The 25386-nt window shown below is 38.0% G+C and overlaps 1 protein-coding gene across 3 annotated transcripts in view; it reads right to left on the bottom strand.

Moving 5' to 3' along the window:
* The window catches only part of LOC105493085 (elongation factor like GTPase 1), a 130167-nt gene that overhangs the window by 5634 nt on the left and 99147 nt on the right, over positions 1–25386 (bottom strand). For 2 of the 3 annotated variants that reach the window (XM_011760512.3, XM_024796375.2), the window contains 3 exons: positions 22105–22252; positions 15845–16803; positions 3064–3248 (listed from right to left, as the gene is read on the bottom strand). In XM_011760512.3, coding sequence (XP_011758814.1) covers positions 3064–3248; positions 15845–16803; positions 22105–22252 — 1292 coding nt within the window. Of the gene's footprint in view, positions 1–3063; positions 3249–15830; positions 16804–22104; positions 22253–25386 lie in introns of all 3 variants that reach the window. The other variant, XR_011626251.1, reaches the window with a different exon arrangement.

Below are 25386 nucleotides of genomic sequence, written 5' to 3'. Positions count from 1 at the left end.
GACAATCAATGGGAGCCAAGTGTTGAGAAAGGCAGCAAGCCAGAATGGGCCTGGGCTCCTACCACAGTGAGGCACATGTCAGCCCTAGCTGCCTCCCTAGATTCAAAAGAGAAATAATCTCTGCCTTATTTGAGCCACTATATTTTGGGATCCCTTTATTAGAGCAGTCTTACCTGCTTCCTAATATATCGGACAACTAAGAAATGAAGGGAATTTCATACATTTTTCTAAAAAAATATGCTTTATAAAAATTACTTTTGAGGATAAGACTGACTATAAAATGATGAGATTTTAAAACAAAAAAGAATCTACAAATTCAAATGGATCATTCTTCTAATAATGATGCCGTTACAACAGCTTTGAATGCCTATTCGGGATCTGCATTTACAGACAATCCCAGTGATTACTTAACCTATATCCTCTTTGTTCTGATCAAACATACTATAACCCAGTTTTATGCACAAGTGTTAATCAAGGCCATCTTCATGAGATGGACTTCTCATCTCTGAGATATTCAGAAGCACGACTTGTGAATTCTGAGGGCAGTTTGCAGCAATGGTAATGCCAATGAAGAAAGCATTCTTCCTCTCAAGGTCATTAGGTTGAAGTGGACTGAATCTCTCTGATTCTAAATATCATTTAGCTGTATTGCTCTGCAATCACACATCTGGTCACTAAAACCTGTGGTAGAGGATGTTGTAATGATGTTTTCATTAGAGCCATCAGTAATATATTTACACTACAGACATAGTTCCTATTTTTCAGGCACTGCCTTTTAAAACCCATCCCTTATATTTCTCACTTGGTTTGTGTTCTTATATAAAAGCTGAATGCCGAAAACCAAAACCAAAACCAAAACCAAAACTAAAAAGTTAGAATTTTTGATAAATGAGAAATTACTACCCACAAGCACACGAATTAATAAACAAATGTTTATCCCAGCACTTTGGGAGGCCGAGGTGGGTGGATCACGAGGTCAGGAGATCGAGACCATCCTGGCTAACACGGTGAAACCTCATCTCTACTAAAAAATACAAAAAAATTAGTCGGGCATGGTGGCAGGTGCCTGTAGTCCCAGCTACTCGGGAGGCTGAGGCAGGAGAATGGCGTAAACCCAGGAGGCGGAGCTTGCAGTGAGCCGAGATCTGGCCACTGCACTCCAGCCTGGGCGACAGAGCGAGACTCCGCCTCAAAAAAAAAAAAAAAAAAAAAAAAACACACACAAATGTTTGGTGGGTACTGTTTTCTACATAATGAAATTCAGCAATATCTCATCAGATATGATAAGCCAGCAATGCCATCAAAACACCATTAAGTTTTCAGACAAACATGCAAAAGTCAAGAAAAGATTCATAGTAAATTACTGTTAAAACCTAGAGTTTGTACTGACCAAAAAAATGTAACCTAAATCACAGTATTAACCTTGGTTCTGCCAAACATTAAGAATGTGACTTTTTTTTTTTTTTTTTTTTTAAAGAGGAAAAGCAGACACAATGGAGTGCTCCGGACTAGCAACTTCACTTGCATCAATTTAGATGATATGAACTTGCTGAATTAAAATCAAATTTGCCCTGTCCAAAGGCAATTTTTCTAAAGTGCCACCCTTCTTTACTTCACTGAATCACTTGATTATAAATTTCGTTTTAAAAAGAAAGTTCTCCCTCAATTATTCTCATTTTCCATTCTCTTCTAAACTTAAACTCTTCTTAAAGTGTTCTGGAAAAACGGACCCATCAGGCTAAAGAAAGTGAGAAAGATAACAGCTTAGCATTGAAGCTAAATCATGAGTTTTGCTGAAATAGAGTTTAAGAAAAAAAACCACGGATTATCTGTGTGAAGCCCCGTGCAATGAATGCCACACTGCTGAGAGCAAGCCAAAAGGAATGTGGTATAGACTCAGAGAATGATCCACAAGGAAATAATCTTCGCATCAGCAAGGGCTGGTCAGCCACAATGTCAGGCACTAGGTTAGATATTTGACCTAGGGCTGAGGAAAACTCAGGGAGGGTCCATGATTTGTCCAAATAAGTAGAAGAATATTTGAAACCAGGACTTTCTGACTCCAAAGTCAACGCTACTTCCATTACCTTACAAGCCTCCATGGTAAAAGGGAATAATGTGAAGTCATTTCAATTCTCTGTAAACAACAACAAAAACTGCTTTCTTAAAACAATCTTTCTACTTACATCCTTGAGTTTACAATTTGATTCCTGACCTTAGGCTTTTTCTTGAAAAGTAAATTGTTTTTTGCACATGCCCTGCAGTTTGCTTTTACCAGCCTTTTCTCATGCGGCACTTTCTAATTGAATGTCCTTCTTCTTAGCCAGTTAACGTCTACTTTAGGGATATGTTCAGGATGGCTGGTCTGACCTTACCTTTACTCTTGTTATTATTTTTTCTCTAACTTACAACAGTGTGTTCACAATCTTTCCTTTTCTCCCCAGCAATGTGGATCTGTTAAGTTTTCCTTTCTGATTACAGATAAGGTTTGCCTTTTCATCTACCTTTACCTACACTGACAATGAAGGGTTCTGAGTAGCCATTTCATTCCATTCTCATTTCACAACACCTGAAAGCCATGGAAACCTTGAATCTCCATAATGGGGACTGAAGAATACACAATACACAATAATTTAAAGCTACCCCTTGCAAGAAGTATAACTATTCCCCTCTAAATGCTGGAAATATTTTTTTTTCCCTAGAAGAAAATATTCTTAAAATTTCACATTCAAAAGGCCTGTGATTTTCTTCTAAAAATCTAAAATATATATTTGGATAAAAAAGGAATAAATTTTCAGCATCTTAAATTTTATATTGAATAAAAAGAAGAAATGAGAGTGAGTGTGTGTGTATATATGTGTGTGTGTGTTTATTAAAAACCACAGATGATCTCAGGCTCATTCAATCTGGATGAAAAACGCATTTGCTTTCTCCTGTCCATTTGACTGAGCCATAGGAACGCCAAATGGCATGATCTGTGTTGTTTGCTACTCTTGGCCTTTTCCGTAGGGAATGGATCCATAGATGAGAAGGAAAGGAATGAATGGGAACTTGGATTTTTACCTCCCAATGGCTGAATACCAGTTGCGGGCTGGCCAGGCCACTTGTCCTCTTCCTGATTTCATCAGCAAAACCAAAGCTTTCAGCAACAGGCAGCACAGCCTTGATGATGAACATGTCTGTTCCTTCTTTCATTTCTTCTTGAAGTACTCGACCTTCTCTCTTTGACAAGACAGCATAGACTCGACCTGTAAAACCATAAATATTTTTAAACCATGGATCAGTCATATGGCTTGAGCCACACCAAGACATGATTACCCATATACTCTGTAACAATCCACTAATGATTAAATTCGTTCTCAATAATTTTGGTTTACAAAAGTAACGAACACTTTTTAAGTGTTTATTTAAAAAGCATGAGATTTTTAGAAAAATTAGAAACAAAAAATAACAAAAATTAAATCACCCCAAACTGCACTGCTGCTCATAGACAAACTCCACAAAACAGCATGAGAAGAGGGAGATTTGTAAAAGGACCTTTCAATGTGGTTTCACCTATGAGCTATCTTTGGGTCTGAAATCCAATGATATGAGTGTGACTGGGCTTTGTTAAAGTTTATTAAATATTAAAATATTTTAATAATTATAAGACCTTATTGATATGCCAATGATAATTAAGATGGCATAGGCTATTTGGGCTTAGTAGGGAAGCAACTGGTATTTTTATACCAAAAATTAAAACCACACACATAAATATTTGCTCATAGTTTTCTTAAACTGGTAATATTTAAGTGGCACGAGTATTAAGTGTTTTATTCCCCTGAAAACTGATAGAATTCCACTAGCAAATTCTCTTGGATGACTCTTTTAATTCGTCTTTAGGCACAATTCTGCCTCATACTCAGGAGGGAAACATCTTCCCCTCTGACTGGTGTTCTGTATGAGTGTCTCTGGGAATGCAATATATTCTTTCAACTAGTAAGGAGAAGAGACCCTGCAAAGAATAGAGATACATTGAAAATCAAAGACAATCATGTAAGTAGCAGATACTCTCACTAAAGTCTCCTCTTTCACCTGCTGCCTAAAAAATAATTTTAGTTACATAAGTGATCTATTGCATATATTATCCTTAAACATTTACAACACTGCTGTTAAGCAGAGCTAAAGTATCCTTTGACCACCATTGAGTCCTGGACCCTACTCTCCTAACTGCCAAGGTGATGAGTCTGGAGTGTCCACGACCCACTCACCTTTATTTATTTATTTTTTAAACTAGAAACTGAGGAACAAAGCCAAACTGTCTGACTCCCAAACTTTTCTCTCTGATTCAGATTTCCCCCTAGTGGCGGTTATTAGGAAGGGTAATAGGAAACAAATGGCAGAAAATCTATTGTGTCACAAGGCCTCAAGGAAAAAAAAACTAAACTAAAATCTCTGATGAGCCTTCACCATGTTTAGGTTTAGCTTAGAAACAAACAACTTAACACTCCATTCGTAATGAAAGGCACCCCCTTTCCTCTTGTCTACTTCCCCAGCTAGCTACTACATTTTCTCCTTCCTTGCTTCCTCACATCTCTTAAATAGGTAGCTTCTCATTTCTTCACTATGTGCTCTTTCTTTAACGTCTAGGCTCTCCTGTGCTCCAGGAAACTGCTTCCTTGAAATTTCACAATAATTTTCATATTCCTAACCTAAATGCTTTTTTTTCTCAATTTTCATTCTCTGTGATTTCTCTGTAGGAGGTACAAATCAGAAGCCACTGATTAGTATCTCCTCTGTCAACTGTCTCCAATCTTAGTATTATTCTCCTTACACTCCTGCCCTTCTGACCATCATTCTCTTTATTTCAGTATCCTGAACTACTTCTTATGGATATTCGTTGAAGCTTCATACTCTTTGAACAAACTCTCTACTCAGCAAGCCAACTAATTTATAATTTGTGTGGTTTAAACTAATTTTATGCCTGGGACTCCTAAGACCATCTTATCTAAGCCAGGCCTCTCCTTGGATCTACAATACCACTTTACAATGGATGCCAGGGCATCTCTGCTGTGAGAGCCAACTTCCTTTTAAAATTAACACATCTAAGAATATATTATCCACTTCAAAAGGCAACTCCACTCTCCCCATTCTAACTATTCCCCCGTCATTCATACCAGAAACCTCATAGTTACAGAATCACACAACAGTGGGATAGAAGGAAACTTGAGGGTTAAGAAGTTCTACCAAAGTAGCTGTTTAAGCTCTCCTTGTATACTCTAAAACTCACTTCCTCCCAGGGCAGCCCATTCCATCTTTGGATAACCATAACAGCTAGAGAATTCTTGAGTCCCAAATATGTTCCCCTGAAGTTTCTGACCATCAGTCCTAGTTTTTATCACATGTGACAAGTTTAATCCCTCTCCCACAAATTACCCTGTAAGCTACTCAAAGACAGCTATCTTGTCTTCACTTTTCCAGGCCAATCTTGCAGTGACTAGACCTGTATTTCCTGTTTTATCGTGGCCTACTTGAACTACTTGAACTACTATGATTTATTTACATCCCTCTTGGTATTTGGTACCTGGAAATGAAAACAATACTTCAAGTACAGTCTGAAAAGCTCCCAAAACAGCAGAATAATTATTATTTTCATTAGTGATCCCTTTTAGTTATATATTATTTGAGATATATAGAAAAAAAATCTTACCATAACACCTAACATGTGTGAACTAGTAATCTTTACTCCCCTATCTCATTTGAAGAAATGTTTTAACAGTCAGGAGCAGTGGCTCACACCTGTAATCCCAGCACTCTGGGAGGTTGAGGTGGGAGGATCACTTGAGGTCAGGAGTTCAAGACTAGCCTGGCCAATATGGTCTCCATATCGCCACTAAAACTACAAAAATTAGTTCAAAAGGCAACTCCACTCTCCCCATTCCAACTATTTCTCAACTACTGAGCACGGTGGTGCATGCCTGTAATCCCCGCTACTCCAGAGCCTGAGGCAGGAGAATCGCTTGGAGGAGAACTTGGGAGGTGGAGATTGCAGTGAGCTGAGATCGTGCCATCGCACTCCAACCTGGGAAACAGAGCGAGACTTGGTCTCCAAAAAAAAAAAAAGGAAGTTTGAAGGTAGTCTGCGGAAGTCAATACACAACAATAAAACAACAGGGGTAAAAAAGAATGAGGAAAGTGGGGCCAACAGACCATGAATAAGGGACCAGTGGGGACAAGCTGCCTGACTGCTGCTGCATGGGTCATGCCAGCAGGCTTAGATCAATAATTGTAATTGAAACTGAATGTAGTTAACATGTAATTTTGATCCATTCAATTTTAATTCCATGAAAACTATATCTTGATACTGGGGCACACTGGAAAATACTATAATAAAACCTTCCGAATACACTTGGCTCTCATGATAGGTGTGTCCAACGCTTAGGATGCATTCAAAGACCCTAAATGTGCCACTGTTATCACTAAGAAATTAACATAGCCATATCAATAAGAATTTCTGATCATGTGGCCCTTGACTGCAAATACTTTCAGACCCTTTCCATTGGATATTTGTTCCATCATGATCACTCGTTAGTTCAGTCACTTAAATAAAGATCAGAGTTGGTTGAGTACAGCGGTTCATCACTGTAATACTAGCACTTTGGGAGGCAGAGGCGGGAGGTACAATTGAGACCAGGAGTTTGAGACCTGCCTAGGTAACAAAACAAGACCCTGTCCCTACAAAAAATTTAAAAATTAGCCAGGTGTAGTGGTGTGCATCTGTACTAAGGCACTAAGTAGCTAGTACCTTAGTAGCTATGGGACTAAGGCAGGAGAATCATCTGAGCCCAGGAGTTGGAGGCTGCAGTGGGCTATGATTGTGCCACTGTACTCCAGCCTGGGTGACGAGGCAGGACCCCATGGGAGGGAGGGATGGAGGCAGGAAGGAAGCGAAAGAGGGAGGTAGCAGAGTACCCTACTATATGAAAGGAACCAGGGAAGAGGAATTCATCAAGGAAAAAAACAGCAACAAAAAGCTTAATCAATTGAAACAGTTCTGATCAGGGCTCAACTATTAATGACTACACTATAAATATCTCAGCCTGTATTCAAGGCAGTAACCCACCCCTTCAGCTTCTCTAACTGCCAGACCCTAGAGTACACAGGGTACAGCCTCTGTGCTCCAAGCCAAGGTATATCACTCACTGTCCACAGTACACATTTGAGGTTTTGCCAACTCTGAGCTCATAGTTTCTTCAACCTAGAATACTCTTAGTCCAATGCTATATTCAAATCCTTTTCATCATTCAAGGCCCATTCAAAAATAACTAGTTCCATGAAGTCTTCTCTGATACCCAAGCTCCAAAAAATCTCTTTACCATTTGGGAACATTCTTCTTGTATGGCTTTATGGATTCTCATATATACATTTTCTTCTTCCATAATATTAAGATTAACCTGTAGATTGTATAATCTTGAAAGCTGGAAGTTTGGCAATTAAAGGTATGTTGTTTTTTTCAGAATTTAGGAAAGGGAGTAGCTGTTCACAGTAATGTTTTCTTTAACAGTAAACAATCAGAAAACAATGCAAATTTCCAATTTCAGAATGATAGTTAAGTAAACTATATCACATCCAATTGATAAGATCACATGCAGAGGTTAAAATGAAAATTACAAATTCTAAGTAGCCAAATGAAAGCATGCCTATAAAATAAATAAACCTAAAAAGCAAAATATTAAATCATTTCTATCATAAGGTTACAGATATGCAAAATGTACTATTACGGACAAGCGCTGTAAAAGGAAATGGGAAATAAAGTTGGATTCCAAGAAAAAAGAGCTTTCTTTCACCTCGTGATTTGTTATTGTTGGTAACACTTCTGCAATAACTTTAATTAAAAACACACACACAAATAAATTGGTAGGTACTTATTCTTATACACCAGGTCACACTAACCTCTTCCTTTTGTCACAGAGCTATGACTTCTGAATCAGACGAACATGGTTGACAGGATACAGATGGGCTTCAATCAAATAGGAGATAAAGCATGCTCAGACACAGTGGGGAATGTAGGCCGGTTGCTACTACATAGATAGATCAGCTACAAGTTTATAGATAATTGATGTTAACAGGTCAAACCCACTCTGGAAAGTGGTCCTTAGTGAGTCTGCTAGCAACTCTGTGTTCTATTATAATCAGTGACTTAAAAAAGAAGGCACAATGATCAAATCCAAAGTGGACATGAAGTTGGCAGGTAACAAATACTGTGACACAGTCAAGATAACTGGGCAAGGACCCCAATTTTTTTATTTTTTAGACAGAGGGTCTTGCTATGTTCCCCTGGCTAGATTTGAATTCCTGGGCTCAAGCGATCTCCTGCCTCGGCCGTGCAGCTGGGACTATAGGCATACACTAGCAATGCCTGGCTAGGACCCGAAATGAAAATTGTGTTAAACCAATCAAGTGTCCAGGATTTGACAGGTCAAGCTGCTGGAGACCAGCCTGGGCAACATCGTGAGACTCCATCTCCACAAACATTAAAAAGTTAGCAGGGCATGGTGGAATGCCTGTGGTTCCTGGAGGCTGAGGTGGGAGGAGCGCTTTGAGCCTGGGAGGTTGAGGCTGCGGCAGTGACCCATGTTTGTGCCACTGTTCTTTCTAGCCTGGGTGACAGAGTGAGCCCCTGTCTCCAAAACAAAAAAAAAAAAAAAAAAAAAAAGGAAGGTCATGCTGAACAGCAGTTCCTATAAAACCAACTAGAAATGAGTTTACTTTAGGCTTAATAGTAGTCTTCAATGTGCTATGGTATAAAGAAAGTCAACTTAATACTAAGTTGCTGAATCAAAATTATTCCATCAATCAAAGCCCATTTCCAGAGACCTACTGTTTCAAATTTTGCTAATCCCAATTTCTCTTAAAGCTTCCCTAGAAAACCATGTTTGTGCACTAAATTCAACTGTATTTTACTTTCCAATTATTTTACATAATTAAGCTTTGTCACCTTATCTCTCAAAGCAGGAATCATGTTTAACACAGTATTGGCACATGCAGCTCATTAAATCTTTGTTGAATTGAATTACAAAATGCTGAGGAAATGTAAAAAGAGCCCTAAGTATAGAATAAGAAAAGGTTTAAAGGCCAGGCGGGTGGCTCATGCCTATAATCCCAGCACTTTGGGAAGCCGAGGAAGGAGGATCATGAGGTCAGGAGACGGAGACCATTCTGGCCAACATGGTGAAACCTTGTCTCTACCAAAAATACAAAAATTAGCTGGGTGTGGTGGTGTGCATCTGTTGTCCCAGCTACTCCGGAGGTTAAGGCAGGAGAATCGCTTGAAGCCGGGAGGCAGAGGCTGCGGTGAGCCGAGATTGCGCCACTGTACTCCAGCTGGGTGACAAGAGTGAGACCCCATCTCAAAAAAGGTGGGGCGGGGGGGGGGGGAAGGAAACAGCGAGGCCGGGCACAGTGGCTCACGCCTGTAATATCAGCACTTTGGGAGGCTGAGGCGGGTGGATCACTTGAAGTCAGGAGTTTGAGACCAGCCTGACCAATACGGAGAAACGCCATCTCTACTAAAAATATAAAATTAGCCAGGCGTGCTGGCACATGCCTGTAATCCCAGCTACTAGGGAGGGTGAGGCAGGAGAATAGCTTGAACCCGTAAGGTGGAGGTTGCGGTAAGCCGAGATCACACCGTTACACTCCAGCCTGGGCAACAAGAGCGAAACTCTGTCTCACAAAAAAAAAAAAAAAAAAAAAAAAAAAGTGAACAGTGACACTTATTAAGAATGTTTCTGATAAATTAAAGTACATGTGTTCCAACAATATTGGCATTTATTCCTATGTGTAAAAATAAAAGATTAAAAATCTCATATATTCCATAAATATACCTACTACATACCCATAAAAATTAAAATTATTCAAAAATAAAAATTTAATAAAAGGAAGAACTACAATAATCATAGCTGTAATTAAAACTCTTAACTAGGCTGGGTATGGTGGCTCATGCCTGTAATCCCAGCACTTCAGGAGGCCGAGCTGGGTGGATCACCTGAGGTCAAGAGTTTGAGACCAGCCTGGTCAACATGGTGAAACCCCATCTCCACTAAAAATACAAAAAATTAGCCAGGCATGGTGGCGGGTGCCTGTAATCCCAGCTACTTGGGAGGCTGAGCCAGGAGAATTGCTTGAACCCCAGTGGGGTGGAGGTTGCAGTGAGCCGAGATCGTGCCATTGCTCTCCAGCCTGGGCAACAAGAGCGAAACTACATCTCAAAAAAAAAAAACAAAAAAACCCAAAAAACTCTTAACTAGTACTGTCTAACAAAAAGAAGTATTTTAAAAATGTGAGGTTATTACCAAAGATTTTAAAAAAATGAAGAGCAAAAAAAAAAAAGATTAACAGATTAGAAGGAAAAAATACAAAAAGAATTCAATGACAAGCAGGTAAAAGCTCAGCAATAATCAAGTTAATTACAGGGAAATTTCGTGGGTAAAAAATGATAATAAACTGCATCTTTAGAAAAGTGGATTTTAGAAGTATAGAAGGGCATTTTCCTGAAATTATTTCCCCAGATAAAATGATTTTGAGATTATTTTCCTACAAAATGTCCCATTTTGACCATATGCAAGTCTATCCATTTATAGAAGGATTTCTTGTTTTAACAATCTATATAGAAAAAACTAAGTTTTAAAAAAAGACTAAGGAAATTCATTTTGCTAAATAAAAAAGACCTGAAATCAACTTGTGCCGATTCTTGGAGAATCAAAACAACAGTCAGCAAAGTCTAAAGTCTTCTCAGAAGATCTCTAAATATCCAGACAGGAAGCAAAAGGCCTTAGGAACACAGAAGTTCTTTTCATTTCTTTCCAATTGAAGGTGTTGATTTAGAAAGAAAAAGGAAAACACAAGTGAACAGCTGACTGCATTGATAGACCCTGGACACTAGAAATTGGTTATCAATATAAAAGAGCCCCTCAAAAACAAAAAGAAAACAGGCCTCAGAGGAGATTCTCCAGTCTAAGCAAGAGGACTTCAAATCAATTTGAGAGAGAGGAAAAAAAAAAAAAAAAAAAAGCCAGACTGTCTCCAAATGTAAGGCAGTGGATGTGGTAGTTGGTTGGTCTCAGGGGCAAAGTATTAAGAAAGTTGACCAGTGATAATGGTATAGAGATTGCATACCAACCCACATACACACAGTTGCCACACAGAAGGTAAATAAATGGGGCTTCTTAGAGGGCAGTGAGGCCCAATACAGTGACATTTGTACCTGCGTGAGGCAAGTCAAAATGATCCTTTGCTCCAGAGAGAGAGGGTTAAAATACATATTTCTTCCTGGAAAGCGGCAGAACTGACTCTGATGGCCAGGTGGGGAGTGCCAGGATAAAAATATAAGGATAAGATGACAAATGATATTTTGAGGTATTATCCCAGGGTGGCCTGGTCACATGCTGTATCCAGGTGGTGATTTCCTAATAGAAATGAGAAAATGAACACAGAGTGGTGACTCAACAGGGGTGACTCAACACTCTGCTAGGAATTCAGTCTGATAAACACCAACAGCTGATTCTGGCTTCACGTGTTGTACTGAAAATTCATCTTCTCAGAAAACAAAGGACAAATGCCACTCCAAATGAATAATGTAGAAGAGATGGCAATCTGGGGAGAAAACAGGTGTTCCCATTATTTTGGGAGGAAATACATGTTCCCATTATCTTGAGAGAAAGGATAGGCACAGACCTATGCGGGCCCTAGACTTCAGAAAAGATCATTTTGGCCGGGTGTGGTGGCTCACGCCTGTAATCCCAGCACTTTGGGAGGCCGAGATGGGCAGATCACTTGAGGCTAGGAGTTCGAGACCAGCCTGGCCAAACAGCAAAACCCCATCTCTACTAAAAATACCAAAAAAAAAAAAAAAAAAAAAAAAAATTAGCTGGGCGTGGTGGCGCACACCTGTAATCCCAGCTACTCAGAGGCCAAGTCAGAAGAATTGCTTGAACCTGGGAGAAGAAGGCTGCAGTGAGCCGAGATCGCACCACCGCAGTCCAGCTGGGGCAACAGAGGACAGGAAAAAAAGGAAAGATCATTTCAAACACAGAAAAAAAAAATACAACCAATACACACCATGGGTTCTAGGATAACAATCCCTAAAATAAAATTCCTTTACAGAATAATGAGAGTCTAAAAGAAATCAATCATGAATGATTACAATGACAGAAAAAGGAAGAAAGCCCCTCCCCAACCCCTATTTTAAGAGGACATGCACAGTAGACGGAAGAAGAGGATACCAACTCAGGTGGATCAGTAGCATGTCCAAGATGCTCAAAATCAGAACAAGCTGAGTGTATGTACCCAAGCAAAAGAGCTAAAGACAGTGCAAAGAGCTTTTTCCAACACAGGTTGAATATCTCTTCTCCAAAATGAGTGGGACCAGAAGTGTTTCAGATTTTTTATTGTTTTAGATTTTGGCATATTTGTATTATATACTGTTTGAGCATCTCAAATTAAAAAATTCAGGCTGGGCGTGGTGGCTCACACCTGTAATTCCAGCACTTTGGGATGCTGAGACGGGCAGATCATGAGGTCAGGAGCTCAAGACCAACCTGTCCACCATAGTGAAATGCCGTCTCTACTAAAACTACAAAAATTAGCCAGGTGTGGTGGCACACGCATGTAGTCCCAGCTATTCAGGAGGCTGAGGTGGGAGAATTGCTTGAACCCAGGAGGTGGAGGTTGCAATGAGCCGAGACCATGCCATTGCACTCCAGGCTGGGTGACAGAGTTGAGACTGCATCTCCAAAAAAAAAAAAAAAAAGTTTCAAATTTTAGATCATTTGGGGTTTTGGATTTTCAGATTTGGGATTCTCAACCTATATTTTCAAAATAAGGAGACATGTCTTATGTACAACTTACAGAAACTCGTATCATGTTACAGAGGATAGCATGAAAACAGGGGTTCACAATACCTATGTTACCTATCATTCTCTTCAGTAAGGAGAATGGTGAACAAACTACAGCAAGGGGAACAAGCTGAAGTGGGAGAACACTGAAGTTCAGGATAGCTCAGAAGTTTGATGACTAAGTACTTAGCCTTCTTAAATGAGTTCAAGTCTCCAGGACCAGAATTATATCTCACAATGTTAAGAGAATCTGCCCTTTTGAGAAATTAGAAATAGTAAGGTAGGTACCAGACTACAGGAAAAAGGTAAATAATGACTAAACTTTTTGAGGATATAAGCACTGGGTTCCATAAATTGCAGACTAGAAAGCCATATGCTAATTTTCTGCAGAATTTTAAAGAAGCATTATAGGCATTTGTTCATGTTTATACAAGTATGAGGTAAATCTTGGGAGACAACATGAACTTTCTAATACAAAACATTAACCTAAGCTTTTTTTTTTTTTTCTAACATGATTGGTAAGCTGATAATTTACCAATTATCAGGGACTGTTGAAGATGTAAAGGACCTTAACTTCATCAAAACATTTGATTTTCTACCTGAGTTTTATTTCTCATCAGACAAGGACACATGAAAAAAATGAGTAAGAAGTCAATGTGTTAAGATGGTGATGATGTGACTTCTTTTTCTTGCCATTAAAATTTTTCTCCTTTTTACTGTTGTAACGCTAATTATGTTATATAACTTAAGAAAAAAATTAAGTATATAGACTCAGTACTCATACATAAAATATAGGAGTTCATACAACTACATAATTTCTACAGTCTAGTCAATTACCAAAAATTTGATTCTGCTCTTTGGGGAACAGAGTAGGAAAACATAACTTTTTTTTTTTTTTTAAAAGAAATGGGATTGATTTGACTTCTCACATGAATTAATGAGAAGATGTAATTGCTAAATTTCATTAAAAGAAGAATGCTGTATTTCACGTAGGAGGTAACAGTGTAGACACAGACGTGTTCTCTACTGGTTGGACGGTATGTGAGGTGCTGTGTTCAAATACAGTTGCTTTAAGAGGGATGCTGACCAAATAAATTATGTCCAAAAGACAGCAACTGAAATGGTGAAAGGATACAGAAATCATAACAGAAAAATAGGTGAAGGATTTGGAGAGTTTTTCTCCTGGATATAAAACTCGAAAACTAATGATTTCCTTCAAATACATAGAAGTGTTATTGCATGGAAGACAGATGAATGGTGGTACAGATGACTGGAAAGTAGCAGGTGACGGACATTTTGCTCAACATAGGAAAAAACACCATTAAATCATGAAGCTGGCTGTGCACTGCCCATCAACAGAAGTATTCAAACAGTGGTGGTATAAGCATTTGTCGGGGTAGGAGAGACTGGAGAAAAGCTCTTAGGTCTTCTTCAAAGATGTGAGGGATTAAGATTTCTTGATTTTTAACTCTTACTTCCGCCTTCTTAAATTAAGAAAGTTCTCAATGAAAATGAAAAATAGCATCTGAGAATAGTCTAGATTGGTGTTTCCCAAACAAATCTACAGATTCCATGGCTGTTAATACGAATGCTGTATTCAAATAAGGTTGAGAAGCACTGCATATGACATGCCGTATTTGGAGATTTGATTCACAATGCACACTGGCCTTAACCCAGCTATTTTTCAAATGCTGCTACTGATGCTCAGTTAGTCTCACAAAAACCTTAATGTGATGCAAGCCTAAATTTCTTCTGGAAAAAAAAAAAAAAAAAAGGTTAAATTTCTGCTTTCAGGAATTAATCAGCAAAAGAACCTTCCTAAAAAGAATGTAATTAACCACATATTGACTCAAAGGGCCTCAGGGTTAGAGGAAACTTAATAATTTGGCCGACTCTCTCATCCAGGGCTCAATCCTCCTTTATATTCTCTTCACTACTGAAACAGTTCCATGATCTCAAGAGAATAAGAGAACTACTGTGTGCCAGGTGCTGTTCTGGGAACTGTATTTAAAAAAATTGTGTTATTTTAATCTTCACAATCTGTATGATTATCCTCTTCATTATATGTAAACAAAGTAAGTCTCAGTGAACTAATATCAGTCAAAAGTCCAAAGAGCTACTAAGTGCCAGGGCTTCACATCTCCTGAGATCTTAAAGGCTGCTTCTCCCAAAGAGAAAAAAATCAGGAATAGGATTTGATATAATAGTTAGTAGTGACTAAAGCCCCAAATAATTTTCTTTTTCAGAAAGAACCCAGAATTCACAAAAACCCTTTTGTGTTATGAGTACAAGAATGTTGCCTTATTCTTTGATCATTTTCAGAACAACTTTGGTTACCCAGACTGATATGCTTATTTGCTTGAGATAAAATACGGCACAGGTTTGGATGGTAACACATATGAGCAGTTTAAACTTCATTTAGCAGACCTCTCATTACAGAAAGGATTCTATTTGTTGCAAAAGAAAAGATCTTTAGTAGTCAGGTTTTTCCCCTCTCAAGATTTTAATATTTATGACATCTGGCTTTCAAAGATCTTACTTTGTTAGTAAATCAGAAGATGGTATAGCTTCTGCAAAACATACTAAACGAATTTAAGATTTTTGGGTCTGCCAGGTGCAGTGGCTCACGCTTATAATCCCAGCACTTTGGGAGGCCAAAGTGGGGGGATCGCTTGAACTCAGGTGTTCGAGACCAACCTGGGCAACGTTGTGAAACTCCATCTCTACAAAACATACAAAAAACTTAGCTGCACATGGTGGTGTGTGCCCGTAGTCACAACTACTTGAGAGGCTGAGGTGAGAGGACTGCTTGAGCCTGGTAGGCAGAGGCTGCAGTGAGTGGAGATTGTGCCACTGCACTCCAGCTGGGGTGACAGAATGAGACTTTGTCTCAAAAACAAGATTTTGAGTCTAGGAGACTTCACTGTTATTCAGGGCATTTCTTACTATCTTTACCTTTTCTTCCTTACCGAGAACATCACTGGTGGCCATGATGTCACATGTGTACATGGCTGCCATGAGGCGCTGAGGTTTCACTTGCAGTGCATAGCGACATGCTTCTTTCATGGTGGCAATTAGCTGTCCTGAGATAGGTCCATAGCAGTCAGTGAGTGGAGATTCTCCTTTATGGGATGTCCTCTTCTCAAAGGCCTCAGAGCAGCCATCTTGTAGCTCTTGGTTTTCATTTCCACCAGAACAGGTTTCATTTTCCTCCTGTCCCTCTTTTGCCAGATCACTTGCTCCTTGCTCCTCAAATTTACTTAGGTCCCATTTTTCCAGAATAAAACAGACACCCATGAGAGGCTCCTCACACATGGGGCCAGAGAGGGTTGCCAGTTGGAAGCCACTCACAATGCTATTGCCCAAATCTCGGTATCTACTAGCTTCTTTTGAAGCTTTGGCTGCTGGACCTGTCCATATTGAGTTCTGAAAATCTTCACTTTTATTGACTAGTATGTTGGGCCCACATTTTCTTGGGCCAAATGACCAGATTTGGTCAACAATGTTCCTCCATCTTCTCCCTGTTAGGTGTTGCTCTAGTTTTCCTTTGAATTCCCAAATTTTCTCTTGGATCTTCTGATGAATCACCTGAGTATTTTCACCCTCATTCAAAGAGGATGTCAACTGCTCCATAGAACGAATCAAATCACTATTTTCTTCCAGAATCTGGGTGACTTCTTCTGGAAGGGGCATGGCTCGAACACTGAGCGTGGCAAGTTTATTGGGAGTTGTTATGGTGATTAGCCCAACAGAGTCAACTTGGATTCCTTCAGGGATTTTGTTTTGATCTTCTTTCATTTGGTGTATGACTGCAACTTTTTGCTGTTTGCCTATTTCTTCATTGACCATGTCAACTTTTGGGGGTTTTGTGATTGTTTCTCTGAATGGAATAATAGGTTCAGATACACTGATATGAATCTTTGCAAACCTACAGACAAATTCAAGAGAAATAACAGAAGGTTAAAATCAAAACAGCATCAAAGCTCCTGTGTAGAAATTATCACACAGTGGAGATTCTGTAAAAACATAGGAACATAAAAATTATCTTACTATGAAAGATCTGCAATTTACATTATATCACAATTCAAAAACTGCTTTCTTTCTGGTTGAAAAGACTACTTCTAATGGGAATATACCTCCAGGGAAATCCTTGCATGTACTGGAATTTCACTCTTTTTTTTTTTTTTTTTTCATTTTTAAGATATATAAACTACCCCTTTAGATAAGAAAGTTTTGAGCAGAAAATAAACGTTTTAATATATGAAATATGAATTCTTTAAAACAGTATTTGCCAATCTAAGAGTGTGGACAAGAAAAGCTCAATGATTAAAACTCTAAATAGACATAGAATCACAGAACCTCAGGATAGCTAGTCAAATCTTCACAATGTATTTGGTTTTGATAATGAGGCTTATAGCAAGGCTAGCATGATCTATGAGTTTGTCTAGAGTAGCACTTTCCAAAAGAACTTTCTGCAATGGTGGAAATGTTCTATATGTTTACTGTGATTGCTGAGCCCTTGAAATGTGTCCAGTACAACTGAATAAATTTTTAATTTTATTTAAATTTAAAAAGGCACATATAGCTACTAAGCATTTGAAATGTGGCTTGTATGACTGAAGAACTAAATTTTTAATTGTATTTGATTTTAAACAGCTGTATATGGGTAGTAGCTACTCTTCTGGACATCATAGCTCTTGAGGCCCAGTCTGCCATCAAGTTCAGAAAGTCCCTTTTTCCACATAATATCAAGTTTGATACTGTTGTATATTGCATATTTACAATCTTGTTATATATTCACAGGATATACAACAAGATGGACTGGACATTGTATGTTTTTAAAACTACTTTGATATTCAAACCTGACAAAGACAGTATACATATACAAAACTGTAGTTCAATCTTACCTAAGAATTCAGATATAAAATCTAAGATAAAATAACAAAAACTAAGGATATGCAGGTGTGTGCATTAAAAAAGCTTATTATGTATGAGGCACTGTGTTAAGTGTTTTACATGTAGTATTTCTTTAGTAGGCACTAGTACTATTTAATTTTGTAGAAGAGGAAACCAGATCAGAAATATTAAGTAACTTCTCCAAATAGCCTGTAAGTGGAGAAGCTAGGATTCAAATTTAGGTCTGACTTCAGAATCCACACTCTTGGTCATTATGCCATACTGAAAAATGGAGTTACACAGTACGTTAAAGGAATAATTTATCACAACACTACAAAGTTTGTATTATAGGTTATATGAAAATTAATTTGTATTAGAAGATCTGTTAAAATAATACCACATTAAAAATGTCAAATAATCTATGTAGCCACTTTTAAATACGCTAAATTGGCATTCAATAAGATTCAATACCTATTCTTGATTTTAAGAAAAAAGTCACTTAAAAATCTTAGGAAAAGAAAAATATTTCTAAAATTATCATTACATAGGGAAAATATGCTCATATACTTAGAACATTCAAGAAAATCAACTGCAAAGCTACTGAAACTACGAGAGAGTACACATCTACGACACTGCCCTCTTATTCCTGTAACACAGTCAAAAAAGCTATGAGCTACTTTAGTCGTTCTAATTCCTGAGGCTCCCAAGAAGTCTCCTGTAGTAATCATTTATATGATTAATTAAAACCACTCCAAGCTGTAGAAGGAAGTGTGTGATGGTTGCCACATTTACAAAGCACCTCAGGACCAAAGGTTCTTTAAGTCCTAGCAATACAGAGCCTCTGATTACACTAAAAAAAGTGCAGTAGGCTCAGGCTACATCATGGCAATTTCCTGTGGCTTCCTGCTCTGATTATTACTACATTGAGATCTGGATGCTAAGAATTCTGACAGTTTCTCTGGCCTGGAGACAACAGATAGTCTCCTTGTCTCCCATTCCTGGACATAGTCTATTCCTGAAAAAGTGTGTAGAAGTTGAAAAAGATTATATACTACCAAAAGGTAGGGACAACTAAAAAAATTCTATAACATTATACACATTCTTAATGTAAGCATAATTATGAAATGTAATAGTCATATAGAACAGTTCACAAAACAAAAATCTACTGATCTATGATAACTTACCTCAAAGTGAACACCCATGTAAACTACATGGTATCGTCAAGAAACAGAACATTCTTAGCCCTCAGAGGGCCCCAGGCTGCCTTTTCCCAATGCCATGAAGTATGAAGGTAACTGCTATCCTGATTTCTATTGTAATATCCTCCTTTTCTTTCTTTCTTTTTTTTTTTTAAATCACCTAAACATGTAACCCTTTATACTCCACAGTTCGGTTTGGACTGTGTTTCTTTTTGTTCTTTTTTTAAAACAGGGTCTCACTGTGTCACCCAGGCTGAAGTGCAGTGGTGTGATTATAGTTCACTGCAGCCTCGAACACCTGGGCTTAAGCAAACTTCTTGCCTCAGCTTCCCGAGTAGCTGGTATTACAGGCACGCACCACCTGCCCTGCCTGAATAATTTATTTATTTTTTTTTTAGAAATGAGGTTTTGCTATATTATCCAACCTGGTGCAGTACGTTTTGAACTTCATATAAATACAAACAAACACTTTTTGGGGGAAGTGAAGCGGCTTCTTTTGCTCAACATTATATTGTGAGATTCACCTATGTTTTATATACCTGTTGTTTTGTTCACTGAGATCATTCTATAGAATTCCATTGTATGAATATATCTTTATTTATTTATTTATGCATTTAAATGTTTGAGTTGTTTCCAACTTTTGGCTACTAAAATTTTGTTGCTATGAGGCCAGGTAAGGTGGCTCATGCCTGTAATCCCAGCACTTTGGGAGGCCAAGGTGGGTGGATCACTTGAGGTCAGGAGTTTGAGACCAGCCTGGTTAAGATGCTGAAACACTATCTCTACTAAAAACACAAAAAATAGCTGGGCGTGGTGGCGCACACCTGTAGTCCCAGCTACTCAGGAGGCTGAGGCAGGATAATTGCTTGAGCCCAGGAAGTGGAGGTTGTAGTAAGCTGAGAGTGCACCACTGCATTCCAGCCTGAGCGACGTGAGTGCCTTTTCTCAAAAAAAAAAAAAAAAAAAAAAGAAAAAAATAATTGTTGTTATGAGTATTCTTGGTGCACATTTGCCTAGCTCTGTGTTGTGTATATACAGAGTACAAATGGGAGATTTACCAAGCCACAGGAAGTGCCTATCTCTCATCTTAGCAGACCATACCAAATTATATTCCAAAATAGTTGTACCAGTTGATATTCCCACTAGTTGCGTAGGTGAATTCTTGTTGTTCCACATCTTTGCCACCACTTGATAACATCACTTAAAAAATATTTAACCACTCTAGTGGGTATGCAGAAGTATCTCACTTTGATTTTGAATAAGTTGAATAGTTTTTCATGTTTATTGGCCTTTGGAAGCCTCTGTTATGAAGTAGCTCTTCAAGTCTTTGTACAGTTTTTCTACTGGATTGCTGCCCTTCTCATTTATTTGTAGGAATTCCTTCTATATTGGGGATATAAGTCTTTTGTCTGTTACAAGTAGTACAAAGGTCTTCTCTAACCCTGTGGTCAGCCTCCTTATTATCTTAATAGTGTCTTTTGATGATCAAGCTTTTCCTTTGTCATTGGTGCTCTTAATATGCTATTAAGAAGCTTTTTGCTACCCTGAGGTCTTGAAGATATTCTCTTATACTATCTTCTAAACACTTTATGGTTTTGCCTTTTACATTGTAACCAAGAATCCACCTGAAATAAATTTTTGAGTACATTATGAGGTAGGGGTCTAGTTTCTGGCATCTGGTAGAAGCTTTACAGAATCCTACATAAATGCTACAGTAGTTATTCTGTTTTTTGTTTGAGATGGAGTCTTCCTCTGTTGCCAGGCTGGAGTGCAGCGGCACGATCTCAGCTCACCACAATCTCCGCCTCCCAGGTCAAGTGATTTTCCTGCCTCATCCTCCTGAGTAGCTGGATTACAGGCGCATGCCACCACACTCAGCTAATTTTTGTATTTTTAGTAGGCACAGGGTTTCACCAGGATGGTCTTGATCTCCTGACCTCATGATCTGCCCGCCTCGGCCTCCTAAAGTGCTGGGATTACACGTGTGAGCCACTGCGCCCGGCCAGCAGCAGTTATTCTTGTTCTATTATTAGTGCCAGGTGTTGTTGTATAGTTACTACTACCACCAATTTTACTGTGGTATAAAGATTAAGTGAGATAAATAGTGCTTAACACAGTGACTGTTATATAATATTTAATATATATCAATCATTTATAATTATTATTTGTTATGATTATGATTATAGTCCCAGAAATTTTAAAAACAAAAGGAAGGACAGCAATTACAGGGAAATTTCTAATTTTTTCTACTAGTAAGCACAGAAATGTGTATTAATTGTGAATATCTTTCATTTGTCTTCAAGACTGATGACATTTTAAAAAAATGATAAACTATGCAAAGTTGCAAAAGTTTGAGAAAAGAGGCACTTTCCAATATTTATTGCTAGTTATAATGTAAATTAGAACAGCCTTTCTTGAGGAAAATATGGATCATAACACTTAAAAATATGCATACTTTTTGAGTTAGCTATAATACTTCCGGAAGTTTATGTTAACCAAATAATCAGAACTGTGTATATAGATATTTGTGTATACTTTAATATGCATAGAACAGTGTGGATTTAGGAATCTGAATGTAATGGTGGTTATTTCTGCATGGTAACTGAATGATTCTTTTTCTTCTTCTGTATTTTCCTAATTTTTGCAATAAACATACATTATCTTTGCAACAAAGAGGAAAAATGCCTGTTATAAAAATTTGGGATGCCCATTTTATAACACATATTGTCTTTATAGAAAAATACAAAGATTTCCAGAAGGTTTACATTGTAAAGACCATATCAATAAGAGAAGTCTATCCTAATTACATAGCCAACATTTACAAAATAATATTTTGTTTTTGTTGTCGTGGTATTTTGTGTTTTGTGTACATGCTTAAAGTAAAATACATATACAGAAAAACATTTTATGACTTAAGCTAAAAATGCAAAATTATTCAAGTGTAGGCAGTGAATGCCAGTTTTCAGTTATTAAAAATTAAGTCTACAATCGAATAACTGTTCACGTCTGAATTGAGGGTATTTCATTTTTCTCCAAAAATAAGCCATAGTCTAAGTTCAACTGGTTTAGGAAACACTAAAACATCCCACTGATTGAGAGCTATCATTTCTCCATCACTATCATTTTCACCTAACCTTTCTTTTAAGTCATCCAGGCATCGCTGAAGGTGGACTTCTCCTGCTGTGACTAAAACGTGCTCTCCTGTTTCCTGAATTAAAATCTGGACACAGGGATCAGCCTGGTTTAACAGTTTCATTCCTTTTACGAGCTGAGGCATTTCACCTAGGTTAAAAAAATGAAACAGATTAAATATGATATAAGAACTAACACAATTCAAAGACAATGGTTCTGGCTACTCAAGGGAAAATTACATTGAAATAAACTCTTAAAACAACAATTTATTTTTCTTCCAGATAGTGCAGTGACATGAAGAAAACTACCTTCTAGTAATTTTTTTGTACAGATAGCAAACATGACACATCCGCAAGCTTATCATCAAGACTCCCAAAGCTCATCTATATTACTTCTTCAAATACTCTGCAGATATAAGCTTCCATCTTTCTACTTGTGAATTCACCTAAATCTTGTAACAAATGTACACATTATATACCTAGAAAATAAACAGAGCATTTCTTCAAACATCACCTATAAAATCAACAAATAAGCAACAGAAACATTTTATATAATATTCAAGAAACCGTACCAGAGCCTCATATTAAAAATAATTATTTGTGAAACTGCTCGATAGAACTTGGGTTTTAGAATACCCTAACTAGCTACTTTACCTAGTGAGCTAAAGGCATCTTCTGCATTGTATTCTGCATGTGTTTTTCACATATAATTGCTTTTACCCTATAGTTCCTGAGAATTGAGAGTAGGGATGGGGACTATGACCTACATCTTGGGTTTAGCTACTTTTTCACCCCCTTTCCACATACCCAACTGCTACTGCTCCCTCAAGGCAGGTCCAAGGAAGTCTCCTGCAGTGGCCTTAGCAGAAGCCTTGGTCTTGAAGACATTTTTATGCAGTCTTGTTTCAGTTCTACATTTGAAGAAAAGACTTAGCAATCCTTCAATGCTTGGTTTTCAGCATGCCAAAAAGACAAAATCACAGGAACTTTCTGCAATGCAATGATTTTCAACATGCCTTATAAAAGTTGATTAACTGGGAGCAGGAATATTAGAACTTCTATACCTATTTATTTTTGAAATAAAGTTCTAATAATAACTAACGTTTCACAGCACTAACAATGTGCCAGACAAGCAATTTACATATATGAGCTCATTAACGATTAGGTGGTATGATTATTGTTCTCATTTAATAGATGAGGAAACAGGTATAGAGAAACTAATAAACTTGTGTTCAAGGTCCCAGACTAACTAAATGGCAGAACCTGGTTTAGAAGCTGGGCAGCCAGCCACAGAGCTCATGCTCTGTGGATGGATGTCAGTACCCTTGTAGGTCAGGTGATCAAAAGCCACATATGGAATGCACAGAATTCCAAGGGAAGACGGGAAGTAGGATTTCACTGTGTCCAGGGTTGACAGAGGCACCTTCATTTGTTCCTTCTTGGCATACTGTAATTTTCTTTTGCCTAATAAGTGGATTTACAGATTTTATCTAGTGTTAACTAAGGCTTCACAGAATTTTAAACCTGGCTTAAATGGATTCCTGCAAAGATATCACTGACAATACTATAATACTAATAACACAAGCACATGGGAATAATAAAAAAAGAAATGGCAGGCCGGGCGCGGTGGCTCAAGCCTGTAATCCCAGCACTTTGGGAGGCCAAGACGGGCGGATCACAAGGTCAGGAGATCGAGACCATCCTGGCTAACATGGTGAAACCCCGTCTCTACTAAAAATACAAAAAACTAGCCGGGCGAGGTGGCGGGCGCCTGTAGTCCCAGCTACTCCGGAGGCTGAGGCAGGAGAATGGCATGAACCCGGGAGGCGGAGCTTGCAGTGAGCCGAGATCTGGCCACTGCACTCCAGCCTGGGCGACAGAGCGAGACTCCGTCTCAAAAAAAAAAAAAAAAAAAAAAAAAAAAAAAAAAAAAAATGGCAAGGCTTTTTGTCAGCTCTCCATCAAACAAATTATAAAGTAAAAACAATGGCTACCACCAAGATGAGATCCCAACAAATATTTTTGAAAAAAAAATATACACTTAAATTTGTCTCTTCAAGGTAAAATAAAAGTAACAGTTTAACAATAAGAAAATTTTTTTTTTTTTTCCAAAAGAAATTTGAAACATGGAGACAACATTTAGAAATTAGGTGTTTGAAAATGTTGCCACTGACAGTCATTTGGTTGCTGAAGATAACATAAATACTTCATGTATAATGTATAAAAATCTCTTAAAATTTGGAGGGTGATTTTCTTAACCTGTTCTTAAAATCACCAAATAGATAGTTCAATAAAGATATAAGAATTAACAAAGCTTCTAATTAGTATAAGAAAAATGGACTGCCATCAGGAAAACTAGATAGTCACTAGCTACATTTTACCAAAACCTTTTAATAATTGGGAAAATGGGAATCTAAAATGGATACCATGATTTAGTAAAGGAAGCCAATGAATCATTCTTCCCTTTGGACTATGTAACTTTGTGAGGTGGCTTTTCCAGTGATAATGGTCATTAAAATCAAGTGTTTTAACAAATGGAACCTAGGAGCTGGACTTGGAATGGCTATATCACAAAGTGTTCAGGCAAGACCTTCAAAAAGAAGGAAGCATTATTGTGGTAGCCAGTCTCCAAGGTGGCTCCAATCATCCTTGCCTCCTGATATTCACATTCCTGTGCAGCTCTCTCCAACTGTGAACCATGGCTGGTCTGTGTGACCAACAGAACACTGTGGAAAGGATGATGTGTGATTCCCAAGGCTAGTTCACAAAAGGCATTATAGCTTCTGCCTTAGTATTTTGGAACGCTGGCTGCAGCCAATCACCATGCTATGCTGCAGGACACTCAAACAGTCATGTGGAGAGGAACTGAGGTCCCCAGCCAGCACTAACTTGTGAGCTCATGTTTGGAAGTACAGTTAAACCTTCAGATGGCTACTGCCCAAGGTGATGTATGACTACCACTACTTGAGAGACACAATGCCAAACCCTTCCAAATTCCAGACCAAGGGAACTATGAAAAATAAGTGTTGTTTCAAGCCACTAAATTTTGAAGTAATATATTACACAGTATTAGATAACTAAAATAATTATAGGCCACAATCACAAATAAATACTATATATACTTATATGGACATACTGTATGTATCTTCATCAAATACAAATAAAATTAGGTATTTGATTTTTCAACTCAATTTTTAAATAATTTCTATTTTGTGTTTCATAATGCATATAAAACATTAGCACAAAAATTCATCTATCTATATAAGCATAGGTGCCAAAATTTTT

Source organism: Macaca nemestrina, chromosome 7 (assembly GCF_043159975.1).
Source record: "Macaca nemestrina isolate mMacNem1 chromosome 7, mMacNem.hap1, whole genome shotgun sequence".
NCBI lineage: Eukaryota > Metazoa > Chordata > Mammalia > Primates > Cercopithecidae > Macaca > Macaca nemestrina.
The sequence above is the reverse complement of the archived record's forward strand: the minus strand, read 5'-3'. Positions and strand labels throughout refer to the sequence as shown.